The 18,917-nt window shown below is 36.9% G+C and overlaps 3 protein-coding genes across 7 annotated transcripts; 2 read left to right on the forward strand and 1 right to left on the reverse strand.

Moving 5' to 3' along the window:
* The first annotated feature begins 734 nt into the window (after positions 1 to 734).
* Positions 735 to 3,585, forward strand: LOC109161474 (arginine decarboxylase-like). Its single transcript, XM_019309886.1, has one exon. It carries the CDS (start codon positions 1,209 to 1,211, stop codon positions 3,342 to 3,344), a length of 2,136 nt encoding a protein of 711 aa, XP_019165431.1. The 5' UTR covers positions 735 to 1,208; the 3' UTR covers positions 3,345 to 3,585.
* Positions 3,586 to 7,207: 3,622 nt separating this feature from the next.
* Positions 7,208 to 10,035, forward strand: LOC109161552 (ubiquitin fusion degradation protein 1 homolog). 2 transcript variants are annotated; one of them, XM_019310002.1, is made up of 10 exons: positions 7,208 to 7,349; positions 7,586 to 7,665; positions 8,016 to 8,093; positions 8,299 to 8,323; positions 8,415 to 8,447; positions 8,547 to 8,668; positions 8,749 to 8,879; positions 8,987 to 9,208; positions 9,314 to 9,563; positions 9,684 to 10,035. In XM_019310002.1, the coding sequence occupies exons 2-10, from the start codon at positions 7,663 to 7,665 to the stop codon at positions 9,765 to 9,767; spliced, it is 948 nt and encodes a 315-aa protein (XP_019165547.1). In that variant the 5' UTR covers positions 7,208 to 7,349; positions 7,586 to 7,662; the 3' UTR covers positions 9,768 to 10,035. The 2 variants fall into 2 exon arrangements, with proteins under 2 accessions (XP_019165547.1, XP_019165548.1); XM_019310003.1 differs by having other exon boundaries at positions 8,987 to 9,207; positions 9,319 to 9,563.
* A 1,316-nt stretch (positions 10,036 to 11,351) lies between these two features.
* LOC109161515 (kinesin-like protein KIN-7E) lies at positions 11,352 to 17,623 on the reverse strand. 4 transcript variants are annotated; one of them, XM_019309943.1, is made up of 15 exons: positions 17,383 to 17,623; positions 17,051 to 17,147; positions 16,229 to 16,594; positions 15,992 to 16,081; positions 15,802 to 15,902; positions 15,599 to 15,712; positions 15,444 to 15,525; positions 15,276 to 15,343; positions 15,121 to 15,186; positions 14,890 to 15,014; positions 14,127 to 14,454; positions 13,640 to 13,744; positions 12,750 to 13,523; positions 12,319 to 12,629; positions 11,352 to 11,850 (listed from the first exon to the last, which is right to left on the reverse strand). In XM_019309943.1, exons 3-15 carry the CDS (start codon positions 16,449 to 16,451, stop codon positions 11,532 to 11,534), a joined length of 2,706 nt encoding a protein of 901 aa, XP_019165488.1. In that variant the 5' UTR covers positions 16,452 to 16,594; positions 17,051 to 17,147; positions 17,383 to 17,623; the 3' UTR covers positions 11,352 to 11,531. The 4 variants fall into 4 exon arrangements, with proteins under 4 accessions (XP_019165488.1, XP_019165486.1, XP_019165489.1 ...); XM_019309941.1 differs by lacking the exon at positions 17,383 to 17,623 and having other exon boundaries at positions 17,051 to 17,293; XM_019309944.1 differs by lacking the exons at positions 15,121 to 15,186; positions 17,383 to 17,623 and having other exon boundaries at positions 14,890 to 14,971; positions 15,275 to 15,343; positions 17,051 to 17,294.
* Positions 17,624 to 18,917: the final 1,294 nt, after the last annotated feature.

An 18,917-nucleotide genomic window follows, 5' to 3' on the forward strand; every position in this document is an offset into this window, starting at 1 on the left:
GGCACGATTGATCGTTGACGCGAAGACTCGAAATCAACAATTACTATAAGCGGATCGAAACAATGACATGGATAAATCATATAAGAAATCCAAAATTAAATGCACTTGGAAGCTTTCTATATATGTATATGTGGTGTCTCCTCCACGAGCAAAACCTACTCAGTTTCTCATGATAATTTCATACCTATCATAAGAAATATCAATGATCCATCTACTCTGCGTTAAATTCTTGTAACGATCTAAAGATATAATCAACGGTGAAAATCCTGAGCTATAAAAAAAAAATTATGAGTCAAATTAAAATATTTAAAATTTTAAAATTCACTTGATTTAAAAAAATAATAATAATAAAATACGAACTCGTTAGTTGTAATAGGCTCACATTTAAATTTAACATGAATCATTCATTAATTATTTCCCCAAAAAAATATGAATCATTCATTATTCATCAATTTGAAGACATCCACTGCATAAATGCATAGTACAGGACTGAATCACTGAATTGAATTGAAAAAAGAGAAACAATCACGGAATTCGGGGCCCACCCACAGAGAGAAATCAGAGAATTACGTGACAACTCGCCGCCGGTCGTCCGTCACAGAAACGAACCTTCGACCCACGAAACGAGAAGCAGCAAGTTTTCGTGGTCGAGGTGATAAAAGAGAAACTCAATCTGGCCCAAAGAAAAGGGCCCACTGCCCAGACCTTCTTCCTACTATATAAAGCACCATCGCCTTTCATGCAATTCTCACTCAACGCCTCCTGAAATCACATATAATCTCGGCTTCATACGTCTCATTCTTCTCTTCCGCCGTTAGGTTTCATTTCTCCTTTAATTTATGTCATTTTCCCGAGATTTGCATGGTGAAATTCGTGTTCTGTTCTTAGATTTTGTGTTCCTTCAATTCTCTGTTGCAACCTCTTCGGTTAACCAAGGCAATTCTTTTCTTCTGAGCGTTCAGCGTGGAGATTTCTGGGTTGAGTAGGCGTCGGCTCGAGACGGGTTGTCTTTTGAATCGGGTGTTCTTTCGCTTCTTTTGAGGGGGATAGCCGGGGCTCCGGCCTCGGCGGGTTCTAAAGCCCCCATCTTTACGAAGTTGGAGACTTCTATCTGCATAATTCATCTCTACAAATAACTTCTCTTTCCTGATTCATTACTTCTTTCTTTTTCGGGTTCCAAAGGTAAATAGATTAATCGGGGAAGAGATATGCCTGCCGTGGCATATTGCATAGACGCAATGAACGGCTCTATTCCGGCGCCGGAGGTGTTTGTCTCCTCAGGCGTGTCTCCGCCGACGATTGCCAATTTCTCCCATTGGTCCCCCGCGCTGTCATCCGCGCTTTACCGGATCGACGGGTGGGGTGCTCCGTACATCACCGTCAATTCGTCAGGCAATATCTCCGTCCGTCCCCATGGTACGGACACGCAGCCCAACCGAGAGATCGATCTTCTCAAGGTATTGAAGAAGGTTTCGGATCCGAAATCAATGGGGGGACTCGAGTTACCGCTCCCTGTAGTTGTTCGGTTTCCAGATGTGCTGAAGAACCGTCTGGAATCTCTACAATTTGCTTTCAATTACGCCGTTCAGTCGCAAGGCTACGGGGCTCATTATCAGGGCGTTTATCCAGTGAAATGCAATCAGGACAGGTTCGTGGTCGAGGATATCGTGAACTTTGGGTCGTCCTTCCGGTTCGGGCTTGAAGCAGGGTCCAAACCGGAGCTCCTTCTTGCCATGAGCTGTCTCTGCAAGGGAAGCCCAGAAGCCCTCCTGATATGCAATGGCTTTAAGGATGCTGAGTATATTTCCCTTGCTTTGGTCGCAAGGAAGCTTCTTTTGAACGCCGTGATTGTGCTTGAACAAGAAGAGGAGCTCGATATTGTGATTGATGTCAGCCGGAAAATGGCTGTCCGGCCGGTGATTGGGCTCCGGGCCAAGCTCAGAACCAAGCATTCCGGCCATTTTGGGTCCACTTCCGGCGAGAAAGGTAAATTTGGGTTGACCACAACTCAAATTTTGCGGGTAGTGAAAAAGCTTGAAGATTTTGGAATGTTGGATTGTCTTCAGTTATTGCATTTCCATATTGGATCTCAGATCCCTTCAACGGCCTTGCTTTCCGATGGCGTTGGAGAGGCCGCTCAGATTTATTGTGAACTAGTCCGTCTCGGTGCCTGCATGAAAGTCATTGACATCGGCGGCGGACTTGGAATCGATTACGACGGTTCAAAATCAACTGATTCTGATCTTTCGGTTGGGTATAGCCTCAATGAATATGCCTCGGCTGTTGTTCATTCTGTCCGTTCTGTCTGTGATCGTAAGGGTGTAAATCACCCTGTTCTTTGCAGCGAAAGTGGAAGGGCAATTGTTTCTCATCACTCCATTCTGGTATTCGAAGCTGTTTCTTCCAGTTCCCAGAACCCATCAAATCTCTCTTCTGCAGATATCCAGTCCTTTGTTGAGCTTCTTAATGAGGATGCCCAGGCTGATTATAGGAACTTTTCTGCAGCCGCAATTCGAGGTGACAATGATACTTGTTTCCTCTATGCTGATCAACTTAAGCAGAGATGTGTTGATCAGTTCAAGAAAGGAAGTTTGGGCATGGAACAACTGGCTGCTGTGGATGGCATTTGTGATTTGGTCACTAAGGCCATTGGTGGAGCTTCTGATCTCACCTGCACTTATCATGTGAACCTATCAATTTTCACTTCAATTCCTGATTTTTGGGCCATTGGGCAGTTGTTTCCTATTGTTCCTATTCACAGGCTTGATGAACGACCTGGAGTGAGGGGAATATTGTCAGACTTGACTTGTGACAGTGATGGGAAGATTAATAAGTTCATTGGTGGAGAGTCAAGTTTGCTCCTCCATGAATTGGGAGGCAATAGAGGTGGCGGCAATGGCGATGGTGATGGTGGTGGTGGTGGTAGATACTATTTGGGGATGTTCTTGGGTGGGGCCTACGAGGAGGCGCTCGGAGGATTCCACAACCTGTTCGGTGGCCCTAGCGTTGTGCGTGTATCCCAGACTGATGGCCCTCATAGTTTCTGTGTGACGCGTGCTGTCCCTGGCCATTCTTGCGCGGATGTACTCAGAGTGATGCAGCACGAGCCCGAGCTTATGTTCGAGACTCTCAAGCATCGCGCTGAGGAATCCATGCTTGGTCGTGGTGGTGGAGAAGACGACAGGGTAGCCTTTGATTCCCTTTCCAGCAGCTTTGCTCGCAGTTTCCATAATATGCCATATCTCGTGACAACTTCCTCGTCTCGCTGTAGCGAGGTTGTTTGTGCGTCTGCTGATTCTGCTGCTGCTGCTGAGGATGAACATTGGTCTTATTGTGCCGCTTGAGATTAAGCGGCGTAGAATCTCCGTCTTTAGACTGTAGTCTGAGTTATCTGTTACCTTTAGTTACTAGTTGTATTATTTGCTTACTTAGTTGTTCTGGAAAGGATGCTGTAATTGCTGTTTGCTTTGCATCTTTTTCTTTGTGATTGACAGAGAAGGGAAGTTAATTCCCCTCCTCTATTTCTAGTGTTTCTGTATAAAACTTCTCTGTTCCTAAATGTTGTTATGCTTTGTTTTAGTCTCTTCTTCTTAACCTTGTGGTTGGTTCTACAATGATGTTCTTCTAACAAGGTTCCAAGATGCCAGTGCTAGGAAGGAGGTTATGGTCCATTTGGTAAAGTGAGATGAATTAGATACTGTGATCTTGTGGTTGTGGGTTGTGTTTGTATTCTCTTGGCATAATATCTCCATATTTCAGTGATCAGAGTTGTGGTTTTGTGTTCATTCAAGTTGCCAGATGCTTTTTTGTTTTTTGACAAATATATATATATATATATATATATATATATATATATATATATATATATATATATATATATATATAATTGGAAAATTTTGAGAAATGGCATTGAATCATATAAAGATTGTTTACATGACAATTGACAGGCATATTTCAAGATTCCCCTTTTCATCTTTTCTTCATTTGGGAGATATGTTGTGCCGTTCTGGGAAAAGACTAGTCAACAACCAAGAGTTCTTCAATTCTTGCGGCCGTCTTCTTGTTCAATCATCTAAAGCCTCCATGTTTTCATGACATGGATGATAAAAGAGTTCTTCAATTCTTGCGGCCATGTTTTCATGACATGGATGATAAAAGAGTTCTTCAATTCTTGCGGCCGTCTTCTTGTTCAATCATCTAAAGCCTCCATGTTTTCATGACATGGATGATAAGTATGTGATCTTAATTCTGCGCAGGAATCCCAGAAAAGTTCGTTGTGGAATCAAAGTTTCATAGAACTTGTAACTATGTTGAATTGCTATCCTCTTATTTGTTGACATTGCACTCAATGCTTTCTTATCTCATGAGTCAATGCATATCAAGGATTAAGAGTTGGGGAATAAAGAAAGCATAATTAATGTAGGCATGCATACAAAGAAAGTTGGAGATCTTTGGATTCTTCATGATCTAATGTATGCAAGAATTTAAAAACGTAATAAATGTCTGGTAGAATGTTTTTTTGGAAATCTTTGAATTCTTGTGGTCATTGTTTTGTTCACTACCAACCTAATCTTATATTCCCAAATTCAAAAGCAACCTTCAAAAAGTGTCGATGTTTTTTTTTTTTTTTTTTTTTTTTTTTTTTTTTTAGAAAGTAATTTCTTCATCCTATATGACTACCATACCTGAATAATTATAATTATGAGCTTTTCTGGCACAAGAATCATACTTCATTCATTCGATTATTCCTTCACGATACCAATTTTGATTATTTGTAGGTATTATAATTATTCTCGTTAGATTAAGATTAATGCTTTTTTTTTCCTTTTTTTTTTGTGCATGTTTCTTATTTATGACAAATTATTATGTGAACCGGAGTCAACCTTAGATTTGGGTCTAAAATACACCGTTTACATATTGAATGTTTACCATTCACATACTAAATATTCACAATTTAATTATAAACATTCAATATATAAATTGTGTATTTTGAAACCGAGTCATTGTATAACTGTCCCTTATTTTCTCATGTATGAAAAATAAATCAAAATCTCTACTTCTCTACTATATATAAAAACAAAATCTTCCATTTTAACTTTCTGCCCAAAACAATCATATACTATTATACCATTCCTAATAGAATATATTGTTTCCTACTCTCCTATTCATACTACAATTCTACATTAAAATTCATATTCTAATATTATAAAATAGTGTAATACAATTCCTAGAATATATTGTTTTCATACTGCAATTCTACATTCAAATTCATATTCGTAATACAATACAACAATATGAAAATTCATATTTCTATTCAACAATATTATATTATTCTTTTTCCCGTTAAAAATTATATTCTCCATTATTAATTTTATAATTCTCCGTAAATTCTCTATTAAATTTACTAAATTTTAAATTTTCATTAAAACTCAATTGCCTGGTTGAATTATTAAGGGGGGTGTATTCAATCCAGACTTTTAAAGAATTTTAAAGACTTTTAATGACTTTCAAAGTTTGGGGGTATTCAATTTAGACTTTTAAAGACTCTTTAAAAGTCTACCGGTATTCGATTCAGACTTTTCAAAAGTCTTTAAAAGTATACTGGTATTCGTTTCAGACTTTTATAGAGTCTGTAAAAGTCTACTGGTATTCAAATATTTATCAACTTTCATAGACTCTATCAGAATAGGATTTCTGTGGACTTTTTCTTCATTAATATAAATAGATGAAATCCGACCCTCCAACCCCGAACTTTTCAATTTTCTCTATAGACTTTTATCTCTATCTCAACCAGATAAATTTTTCATCAATTTCTACCAAAATTTACGGTACGTTTCAAACTTTTCATAAAACTATACTTTATAATTTTTTTTTATTTATGCAATTTTGTTTTAATTTGCTGCTGTGAACAGCAAGCTTGCTGTTCGCAGCAACGAACATGGTGTGAACAGCAAGCTTGCTGTTCGCAGCAAAAATCTGTAAATGAATATGAATATTTTAATTTGTAATTTTTCATTTTATTTTTGTGACAATCAATATTTTTTTTTTTTTGCAATACATTAGTTTATTTATGGTTTATAAAAATATATTTTTGTAAGAAAATTATAAATAATGTATTAATAAAAGTTATGAAAAATGTTTGTAAGGGTGTATTCAATTTAGAGTTTTAATGACTTTTGTAGACTTTTTAATATGAAAAAGTTTTTAAAAGTCTATAAATGTTTGTCCAATGGATTTTTAAAGATTCTTACAAAGTTGATGAAAGTTTAAAAGATTCTATGAAAGTCTACAAAATCTCAACAAAAGTCATTTAAAATCCATCACTTAAAAAGTTTTTGAAACTCTTTAAAAGTCTTGATTGAATACACCCCCCTAAGATTTAAATAAAAAATTCCTAAAATTCCTAATTTCCCGACTTGTGTCCCGCAATCACATAAAACAAGCCTAATTCCACATAATAGTAATAAACCCAGTTAAAATCAAACTCAATATCCCCACTCCATGTTGTATTCAAACATTCATAAATCACCTATAAATATAGTCCAAAACCCAGCACTCCATTACACAGACTGAAATAGAAGATTGAGGAAGAGCAATTTGGAGCTTAACTCTTCAATAAGGTAAAATTTATATTATCAGACCAGATACGCCTTATTTGCAGAGGTAAGGTAAAAAATACTTAAATACTTGCAAAGAATGCGCAACTGCAATTGCAATTTTTATTTTTTTTCGGACAAAAGTGCTATATATTTAGACAATTTTTTTTTTGGGACAAAATTGCTATATATCTAGACAAAAATATATTCTTTATACAAATAAATTAGGATAACAATTGATTATTATAATTAAATTTGCTAGAGAACGAGCACATTTGTCCAATTTATAAAAATCAAGGTACAGCACTGCATGCATATATCTACACATTAACTATTAATTTTAGTAGTTACTTACTCAAATTCAACCAATAATAATATTAACAAACATAAATGATCTAAACCATATCTTTACTAATTACTAATATAATAATATAACAAATTCACTCCGTATATACGCACGGGTGAAAATATTAATTGGAATAAAGAAAATTTCTCTGAATAGAAAAATATTTGGATCAATGCTGCACCAGCAGTCGGCCCACAAATATGGGCTATATATATGTTAATAAAAGCCCATGGCGATTTGGCGAATAGATCGCACGTGGCAGCACGAGACATGGCGTGCGTAATACGCACAGAAGCGTATCTTCCCCCACCGTTCTATTCATTCTGAAATTTCCGATCTCTCCAAGCTGACACCTTACTCTCTCCAATTCCTCCGATTCTCGCATTCATCTCTATTCTCCTGTCAGAGTACGCGGCCTCAACTATTTTATATTGGTTTTGGATTTTTTGAATGAATTTGTCACTAAAATTTTGAATTTTCTGTTGATTGGACTGGCTGAACATCGGATGTCAGTGTTTTCAGCATCTTCTTTCAATCTCTGATAAAAGTTTCTGATCTTGAATGCTAGTTATTAGACAAGGAGCATAATTGAAGTATAAAAATATGATTTTTGTGATTTTTAATTTTTTAATTTTTCTTATAGGTCTGCTGGGACAGCTGAGACTTGAGAGCTTGTGGTTGTGGTTGTGGTTGTGGTTGGTCTGAAGAGTGATAGTAATCATGGTATGCACATAATTTACTATGCGTATATGGCACCTGTTTTGTAATATTTCAATTTTACTTGGACCTTATTTGGATAATAAGAACAAAGTTTCAATCTTTGTTAATGGTAACTCAATGTTCATTGCTTTGCACATCCTTTGTTGGTTCAGGGGATGGAATTACTTGTGTAATCCATCATTTTTGCATCTGGTTTTTAATGTATTCTCAATTCTCAATGATAGGCTAGTAGAATAGAAATTCAAGGTTATTAGACTTTCCTTATGATTGCTTCTTTAGTTCTTATAATATAGGAATCTTGTGCATTCCTTCTTTAACTATGCCTTGTTTGATTTTTCCCTTGGGAATTGCAGTTCTTTGATGGATATGGTTACCATGGAACATCATTCGAACAAACATATCGATGCTACCCTGCCTCTTTCATTGACAAGGTTCGTTGGTTTGTTGCATGTTTTCCATCAAAAAGAATTTAGAATCCTTTGAAATTCAGTTCCTGAAGTTTTGAATAAAAATTTCAGATGCTACCATGAAAACACATAGAAAGCAAAAGAAAAGGAAAATGTACATATATTTATGAAATTAAGAATGAATCTGAAATACTGAGTTACTGACTCTGCATAACTTTTCTTTCTGCAGCCTCATCTAGAAAATGGTGACAAAAGTAAGTAATGGATTTTTTAACTGTTCTTTTTTATAAGTGTGTGTATTACTGAACATGGTTTCTCATATTATCTTCTATTTATTTGTTTCAGTTATAATGCCTCCATCTGCTCTTGATCGCCTTGGTTAGTTTCCATAGTTCTTTTCTTCCAATTGGCAGTTAGTTGCTTTTTCTTGTTTGAACCATTAATTTAACATTTTTAATCCAAACTACAATGCTGCAGCTTCTCTTCACATTGACTACCCAATGTTGTTTGAGCTTAGTAATGCTGCCACAGAGAGAGTTTCACATTGTGGGGTTTTGGAGTTTATTGCAGAGGAGGGCATGATATATATGCCATATTGGGTAAGCATTTTTTAAAAAAAGTAAATTTATATGGTTTGGGTGATTCAGCTAGTTAACCATTAATTGAATGTTCATTGTAGATGATGGAAAATTTGTTGTTACAAGAAGGAGACATTGTACGAGTGAAAAATGTTACTCTTCCCAAGGGTAAATATGTGAAACTGCAACCCCACACAAAAGATTTTCTGGATATTTCGAACCCAAAGGCCATGTGAGTTTGGTGAAGTTTTTATTATATATACCTTGATAAATTTCTGTCCATCTTTTAGTTTTTGGTAACTTCTTGCGGTGTTTCACTTCTTTCCATTCCTGCTGCAGCTTGGAGACAACACTCAGGAACTTTTCTTGCCTAACCACAGGCGATAGCATTATGGTGGCTTATAATAACAAAAAGTATTACATTGATATAATCGAGTCGAAGCCGTCTAATGCAATAAGTATTATTGAGACGGACTGTGAAGTGGACTTTGCTCCTCCTCTTGATTATAAAGAACCTGAAAGGCCTGTTTCTTCTCTAAAAAACAAGGCCCCCGCAGAAGGTGCATATTCATAACGAAATAAATGCCTTATTTAAATCTATTTTCTTAAAACTGACCACAAAAGAAACAGTTGTTTTGGCTGATGAATCTTGAAATTCTTATATTTTCTAGAGGCTGAAGCTGAGGCCGAACCAAAATTCAACCCTTTTACTGGTGCGGGAAGACGCTTGGATGGGAAACCTTTGAAGTATGACCCTCCTCCTGTTTCCTCGTCCAGCTCCAAGGACATTAGAGCTGATGTAGCCAACAACACTGCGAAGTCTTCTGCTGGATCGAGCTCCCAAAACACTAGTCGTCAATCTCAGGGGAAACTTGTTTTTGGTTCCAATGCAAATCGCAATCAGGAGACACCTAAGGTTGTCTGTCTCCATTATACAGAGAAACTGCTTCTGTTTTCTTCTTCACATGATGCTTCATCTGTCCTTATCAAATGCCAATTAAGAGTCTAACTTGTCACATTGTTGCTATCCACGCAGGAACCCACCAAAAAAGAGCCTGAGAAGAAAGAAGAGCCAAAGTTCCAAGCTTTCACTGGCAAAAAGTATTCTCTGAGGGGTTGATTGTCTCGTGTCCTTTTTAAGTTATGACATTTTCCTTAATGCCCTGCCACTTTCTCTCAGCCAGAAGTAGTAACTGTGCTGAAAGATTTAAAATATTGCTTTAGAACAGTATATGCTGTTACACATTGTGAATGGTATAGGACTTGTATGTTCATATTCACGGTACAGCCTTTTACAATTGTGGGGAGATTTGGACTACAATGACACTTTACATTTTAATGCCTTGTCGATTGACCAAAATGAATAAATTAACATTACAACACGAGAATATTGAGTCACACCCTTGTATGATTATAGATCATTTTATCCCGTGGTATTTTCAAAATTCTTTACAGGTTAAATTCAAAACATTTTTGAATACTTTTACAAACGTTTCACTTTCTTATATGATTAAGTTAATGTGTTTTTTCTACGCACACTAGTGAAGCGCGCTGACGTAAAACACACAACTGAACTAGCAAGATTTAGGGTTTGGTATTTTAGACTGCGCAGACTCAAGGAATTTGAAGCACATTTTTACGAAAAAGTCTTTCTATTATTATTATTACATAAGCATTGAACACTTTAGACTAGGTTTTGGCCCATACCATACATGCAAACACAACAAAAAAAAAAAACAAACAAAGACACTTATCATAGGAGTAGATCTCCAACAAAGAAAGCCAAAAAAAGCCATGCAACACACTACTTATTGAAATCTTCTAGAAAGAGTCGATGGACGCTTCTAGTCTCCCCGGCGCTTGTGGGTGGCAGCCTGCACTATGAGTGCTTGCTCTTCTTGGAGCAGCGCCCTCTTCCTTTCCTCGAGCGCAAAAATTTGGTCCCGAATCCGTTGCACATAAATTCTCCTACTCTCGGGATAGAGAGCAGGCGGATGCTCCCATAGCAGCCCCAGCATTCGCTCTGCTGAATTGCTGAAAGTCTTTGGGCAATATCCATGACTACTCAAAGTCTTTCTTTCTTACTGAAAAGTTCAGTCCGTCTCCCTTTGCGAAATAGAGATTGAAAGAAGTTTCTATTTATAAGCGTTGGAGGCCCTTAACCCTTTCTTATTATTAGTAAGAATTCTTGTATTAGTTTCCTAACAAGGATCATTTAAACCCTGACTTTGAATTAATAGTGAACCAGATACACTATCTTTTAGTGCGCGGAATGATTACATACATTTAATTCTTGACTTTTGAAAGTTAGTCAGATTTCAATAATTTGTTAGTCAAAACTTGTTAAATCTTATCTTTGGGCAAGTAAGGAATTTTCTTCACTCAAGGTTGAATCCCATTCCAATTTGAAGGGCCCCACACACACTCCTAGATCATGGTGACTTAATGGTTGGATCAAATGTCAGTGTGCACAAAGAATCTATCCACTTTAGACATAATCCAAAAAATCTATCCACTTTAAACATAATCCGCAGATTGTCACAATTAAGGTTCAACTCTTCTTTCAAATATTATTACTTACTCTGAACCATTAAGTTAAACAAGTATAGGCAATGTCTTTTAAAGCTTTTTTATGAGAATAATGCCTAAGGGAAAAAGGAATGACTAAGAAAATTCTGTATTTGCCTTTGCTACTATTATGGAGTAGTAATAATCAGAAGTTACCATCCATCTTTTATAGTTGCATCATGCATTAAAAAAGCGATGATGCCAACGTACAATTCCAAGCCAAGACAAGAATGGGAATACGGAGAGTTTTATGTTATTCTAAACAATCAAACAATAGATTAAGGATTCAAGCATCAATGAACTACAAAGTCTACTTTCATAGAAGGGATGCCACACTGTTTCTCCAACCAAAGGATCTCCGGCTCATTCTCGGTGTTGTAAAGCTAAGCCCAAACATCTCCTTAGGAGCCTCTTCTTCCTCAGAGAACCCAATCAGCTTCGCGACAATTGCAGCACTCTCTGTTACATTATTCATGTCTGTACTGCTCCACAAATGACGAACTAGTTTCTGTCTCCTCTGTTTTGAGTTCAACGCTATACCCCATTTCTGGTACACGTGGTTCCTTTCGTTCTCTGTAAACCTTTTATAGATAAGCCTGCTTAGCATCCCTCGCTCACGACGAAGAGCCTTGAGGCTGTTTCTCCAAGAAAAGACAAGCATATATATATGTAAGTCAAATATAGAACATGAACTGTTAGGATATGCATACAAAGAGTTAATGCCACATGGGGTCATCTGAGTATAGTGGTTTTGTCACATTTAGTCTTAAACTTTCAAATTGATCATTTGTGGCCCTTCAACTTTCAAATTTAACCATTCATAGTCCAAGTCAACCACTCATGGTCCTCAACTTTTAAAATTTAACCACCTGTGGTCCTCTTGAAAGGACCAGGTTAAATTTCGAAAGTTGAAGGACCATGGGTGGTTAACTTGGACAATGAATGATTAAATTTGAAAGTCGAAGGACCACAGATGGTCAATTTGAAAGTTTAGGACTAAACGTGGCAAAACCACTATACTCGGAGGACCTCAAATGACATTAACTCTGCAAACAAACTATAGAAACAGGAGGGACTAAGAGGAGAAGTGCAAAGTCTTCTACCTTGATGCAAGTGTGAGCCTTTTACCACCTTGCACGGCTGGGTTTCCCTTTGAGAATGAGGCGTTGAGGAAGGAAAGCCTTCGAACCTCTACCTCCATGTAAATGGAGTCTGTTGGATCGCCTTTAAAGAGCAAGAAGAAATATGTTCGATGGATCAATGATATGTTGCATGTCTGCCAAAGTTCGATTATCAGTTTCTGCATCCTTTCAAATTCGGAAGGCCAATTTGGTGGAGCTCCAAGTGGATCCACTCCTACATCTTTGACACTCCTTTCGAAACTATTACCCGTTAAATCTTCTGCATCTTCGGCCTAACATGAAATTAAGGAATATTTGGCATTAACAAAGCGGTGTCTAGAGAAAATGGACACAGAAATAGCAAACCACACATCACAAAATTTCCAAAAGAATAGAAGTTTTCTTGTACAGACCTGATCCTCATAGTGGATCTTAGCCATCTCCTTTAGACCAGCCACAAAAGTATCGACAGTTGGAATTTCGTCATCTTCCGGTGCATTGCTCCTACTGTTCACTTCATCAATGAAAGCACTACCATTGGAAGACCGAGAATTGTTTCTCGAGAGTTTAGGATTGTCTGCACCGTATATCACTGGAGGAAGTTTCCAGTGTTTCCGTCGAAGGCCTTCAGGTCTCCCAGGGAAATCCTTTTCCAAACCATTCGGTGGGGTTGTCTCACCACATTGTTCTGCCATCTCAGAGTTCGGTGAAAATGAGTCGTCCATTATATTAGCTCTACAGCTCATGCTTCTGGTTAGCTTCAGGGTTCGAGAATCTAACATACTATTCGATAGGCTCCACTGAGATGATCTGTCAGGATTTGAAGTTTCTTGCGTGCCTGGCATTTTCTGCTCTGGTGCTCCCTGGACGATATAATTACTGGCATGACTTGTTTGTCCAGATGAGGTTGATGAGAAATCACGAGCAGCAAAACGCCCATTACTTGACACTGGCAATACTGTAATCCTCTCTCTATTCTCGTTCTCGTTGTTCAGTAACCGAGATGATTCAGGAGTATGATTTATGCCCGACGGGTCCATTTCAATACAGTGAACTTCCTTGCAATTCTCATCAGAAACTTCTCCATATGCAAGTTCCTTTCTCCTTTTGTTGAGATCAGATGAGAAGAAACTATCTTCATCTTCATCTTCTGAACCAGAAGATGAGCATTCATCACTAAGTTCTCTCTGCAACTCAAAGAAAGAAATAAAAACAAAAGTAAAGATAAGAAAGAAAGCATGTTGAGAAATTTGTGAAACCCGTGCTCAAAACTCTTTATTCAATAAAAAACGGTATTTCAAACCTTTTGGCTTGGGCCTTGGTCGGTTCCTTTCACTTGCAGAAAATTCTCAACCTGTGATTGAGCAAAGTCGCGTTGTTTAGATAGTTCCTTGACCTCTTTCTCCAACTGTGAGCATGAAAAACACGCAACTATGTGAACATGCCATGAACCAAAAAGTAAGAAATCTGGAAATAGAAATGAGCAATTCACCAAGTCTTTGCTACTTCAAATTAAACCAAATTGAGAATACAAATTCGTTAGGGAAAACTTCTCACGAACAAAGAAGGAAAAGTAATATGTGTAGGTTCATTAAACTATTTCTTATTAATTAAACAGCTTAAAAAGCATCTGCAACATTAATGGCATTTCACTAAGTTATTTATCCAATTGCCATTATCATTGAACAGTTGTCACTTAATTACACCTTTGGCTCACCTAGGACATCCAAATTAACTTCTCATGAAAATATCCAAAAAAGAGCTAATGTACAGAAGGGAGAAGCATTAACCTTTTCAATCTGCATATCTTTCTTCCTAAGCAATGCCACATGATCACAACAAGTTCCCGGACCCCTCAGTTCACTCTCTAATCTAGCCAACTCTTTCTGTAAGTGCTTCACCAAAGCCTTGTCAGACATTACCACGTTGACTTGTGCATTGGTGGTAACTTCCTTTGCACAACAAGCAAACAAGAGAGTATTCCGGGATTGCTCAACATGGCTACGTGCAGGGCTTAATGTGCATATTATAGCAGTTCTAGCATTGCCTCCCAAGGCAGGTTGCAAAATACGTGTTAGCTTAGAATCTCTATAGTTGACATGACCATTTCTTCCTTTGCTGTAATAAGGAAAAGCACTGAAGTCACAAAATGAAACCTTGATAATCTAGGAAACAGGTAGCTAAAAAAGAAAAAAAAAAATGCATATAAAAACTATGAAGTTAATATTAGCCCACTAGGATATTAAGAGCATACATATTTGTAAACAAATTTAGCAGTAAAACAAGCCGCAATTACCAATTGTTGGCATATTTGGAAAGGACAGGACGTTTAATGATGAGCTTAAATAGAAAATATATACTTACACTGTGAGGCGCCTTTTGTGGATGAATCCATTAGGCTCTTTGAGCCAAAAATGGACAATACCTCACAGTGTACAGGATGGGGGTTGTCAGTGTGTAAAGAAAATTACCACAAATTAAATTGGTGAAACACTAGACAAGAAGTAATATAGATGCATTTGGAAGATAAATATATAGAAATATTTGATCAACCTTAGCTTGCGAATAACAGTTCCCAGAGTCAGTAAACTACGGTTTATATGGCAGCCTTCTTTAAGTCTTTGACCAACTGATAATGCTTGAGATGCGCGCTCACTTCCAGCAAGATCAACAAAATTCTACATTTAGAAATTGAGGAGCATGCCACATTTATGGTTTGCCTAGTGTTTGATATGGCCACAGAACAAACAAAAAAATATCCTAAATCAAACCAAGTGAACATACCACACTAGCAGAAAGGGTTGTTTTGTTGTCCTTTCCAATAAACTCACGAGCAGAGCTTTCAATAGTCTGAGGAAACCCACAAAGCAGAAGAATAGCAACCAAGTCCAGTAAAATTAAAAAGAACTAACCATGAAAGAAAGACACAGGTTAAATACCAGTCTAAGAATTTGATGAGATCTAGAGCTTGTTTCATTCAAGTAAGTCTCTCCAATTTGTCTTTGAGCTGCAAGAGGCAACAAAAAATACATGAAATATGGCCAAAAAAAAGAACTAGTGCTATTTTACGAGACTGCAGAATGGAAAAGATGATATATTCCACCAACCTTCACATATGGATAGGAGTTCCTTGAGATGATTCCAATCCCTCAGAGTTTCTTCTGTGAGTTTCTCAATTATAGTTCCTTTCTGGAGAAGCAAAAATCACCATAAGAAATGTTTCTTAGAGGAGAATAATCTGAACTGAGAAACCCAAACTCACCTCCGGATCATCAAGCAGTCTTAGAGGAGAATTATCTGAACTTAGAAGGTCTCTAACAACTTCATTGTAGATTTCCATTGCAGAGAACTTCAAAACAAATGCTCTTTCTTCATGCTGGTATAAACAAATATGACTTTAATTAATAGAATGCCATATGAGAATCAGGAATATAAAATGTGACACCAGAATAAGTATCAAGATACCTTTTGAATATAATCATAAATATCAGCCACTGTGTACTCCGTGATTCCATTCATGGTGTATGTCTTTCCACTGCTGGTTTGCCCATACGCGAAAATAGTTGCTGCATTGAAATTTTGTATTGGAAAAAGGAAGTTTCCTCAAGATAAAATGGCATAAACATTAGAGTGAAGGCATGAAGAAGGCACTCACAGTTAACACCCCTGACAACTGAAAGAGCAATGTCCTTTGATCCTCCATCATACACTTCTCTTGTTGAGCAGTCACCCCTATATACTCTGTCTGTCAAGAAACAGTGGCAATTCAAGTTTTAAAAACCAGATCCAAACCCCTGAACAGACCTCTAGCCAATCAAAATCTCTCATCCTGGACAAGATGAGTTTAAATGAAAAGAAAAGAAAAAAAAAAAAAAGTGGGGAGTTCCCTTACCAAATGTATAAGCAGTTGGAAGTCCAGAACGCTCCTGGAGGCTATTCCTATACAAAATGGTGGTCTCATTGATGCATTCCCAATCTGAAACTTCATTCCTCGAAATCTCCTTTTCACTCAAAGGCCTCAACCTCACTAACACCAAGATCTTCTCTTCTTCTCCAAGTCCTGTTCCTTGCATTTTGTCCCACTTCATAGACTCTTCTCCATCAATGGCTCCCATTTGTCAAACCCCACCCCCCTTCCCCCTTCTTAACTCTGTTAAGCCACCACGATCGTATTAAAAACAATATGTGGATTCTGGAGATTCACAATCATATGAAAAGAACTAAAACAAAAAGCAAAGCTTCTCACTGTTCCATCCTCCTGCCCCCAAAAAATAAAAAAGAAAAGACATTAAAAGAGTTTTAGAGACACAGTTGTTGTGGATGGTCATAAATCAGATCAAGACTGCATTTTTTATTCATCAATAATAACAAAACTAAAATAGAAACCATTTGTAACTAATAAGCACTCCAGAAACGTTAATCCAGGGGTGGTTAGTTGATTACGCACTTTCCTTAGCCTTCGGCATCAAGTGTTTAAACAGAAAATTTAAAAAATAAAAAAATATTAATCATAAAAGTCAGAAGCAAACAGAGGTAGCTTTGCTTAATAGGGACCAAAATGGGGGGGTCCGGTCCCAAAAAATGCTTCAAACCTAAGCAAATCCTGCCAAAATTTAATAAGGCTCCCATAAGGTCTATGAAGCTTCCTACTTTCGGAAATGGTGGACCCGGAAAACTACGCACAGAGGTGTGAAGTGAAGATAGTTCAGTTCACCTTCCGTCTTCTAGGTTGTCCCTGGAAAGCAAGCGAACTGAGATTCGGAGAGAGTCTCCCAATCGGATAAGCAGAAGAAGAATAATACTATTCAGTGCTGAATACAAAGAAACAAAAACCGTAGTCAGTAAAGTCAGGATTCCCTTAAAATGAAACATTAATACAATCGAACAAAAGAACACATAGCAATCTGTCAATGCGCGTCCCTGAACAGGACAACGACAAAACATTAAAATCTTCGTTGGCAGTGCATTTAATGACATTCACGGTAAAACGCAAAATCAGAAATGGAGCATCAAATGCTGAAGAAAGACTTGAGAGAGATTCGTCACCTCCATATTGACATTAAAATGTGATCGATGAAACAGTGAAGCCACCGAAAATCGCAGTACAAATGCTGCAGAAAAAAAAACAAACAAAAACTTGAGAGGGGAAAATGAAATGAAACGCAACCCCACAAACCGACGCACAAAGTCAAGTCTGTGTGTCTTTGTATCTCTCTTGCTGAGTGTTTGCGTTTGGTAACGAGTCAGTGTCCTTTTTCTAGCGCCGGTGCTAACCGACGGAGAAAGAATTGCGATATTACGCTTAATTCTGCCTTTACTTTTGGTTTTGTTGGAGAAAAGTCTGTAGATATCAGCCGCCACGTGCCCACGTGGCGCAGGAATATCGTGTACATACTTTACCCAAAGTGTTAAGCTTGACACTTTTCTGTGTCAAATTATACCATGTACCAAGTTCTAACTTGAATCTTGATCTAAAAATTATGTATCTGACGCATTTTATACTTTCAATTAATAATTTTTGTACATGTAACAATCATATTATGTGTCAACAATTATCAAGTCAGATTATGTATATAATTGAAATATTTTGTACTTGATAGTTTCAGTACATGTAGCTATTATATTATGTGTCAGCAATTATCAAGTTATTTGTTTATATATATAGAAAATGTTAATTGTAAATACAAAATATGTTGATTGAAAGTACATAATTTGTGTATCACGTTCACAATGCAATATGATATAACAATTGCTTTTCTGTTGTTTCATAACTGGGTCATTGAGAATTTGAGAGGGTGTTTATTTTGGGCCATTGAGAGGGTGTTTATTTTGGGCCATTGAGAGGGTCTAGATATCATTTGATCTTTTAAGTCTCAATTGACAAATGTGGTAATGGGTGCCTCCATTGCAAAGTTCATATCTGGACTTCAGAGGTCTATTATTTGAGAAAAACAATCAAGAATGTTTTTATTTTTATTTTTTATTTTAAATAGCCATGGTTGTTGAGCAATCATGGATGTGTTGTTGGCGACGATGTAAACAATTGGTTATCAAAAGTTGACTATTTTATATATTTCTTTAAGTTATCTAATTTATTTACTGAATCATCATTGAAAATAAGTATACATATAAGTTAGTACCAAATCAACAGTATTATTGAATATATAAACTTGAAGCAAATTTGACATTCCTTTCTTAATAATTTTTAAAAAAAAAAAAAATATTTGATCATGACCTAGTAACCACATAATTTGGTTTTTTACTAATATTCAAACGCATTAAAACGAGGAGTAAGAAATGGTAATTACTAGAATCAAAGCAGAGTGAATTTGAAGTGACATTCACTCGTCGTCGTCATCGTACTTTTTGCATTTAGACGGTAAATTATAGTTGAAACTAAGATGAACAAACAATTGAGTTCCTATGATTTCATTCATAAAACATATGCAACCCCAACTGGTGGGGAGGGGAGGGGAAAGATACTAAGATGTATGATGCAGTTGGATTATTCATCAATTTAATTTATTTGGTAAATTAATTAAGGGTGCAGTGTAAATAATATTTGAAATGTAAAATTAATG

This window comes from Ipomoea nil, unplaced genomic scaffold, assembly GCF_001879475.1.
Source record: "Ipomoea nil cultivar Tokyo-kokei standard unplaced genomic scaffold, Asagao_1.1 scaffold2922, whole genome shotgun sequence".
NCBI lineage: Eukaryota > Viridiplantae > Streptophyta > Magnoliopsida > Solanales > Convolvulaceae > Ipomoea > Ipomoea nil.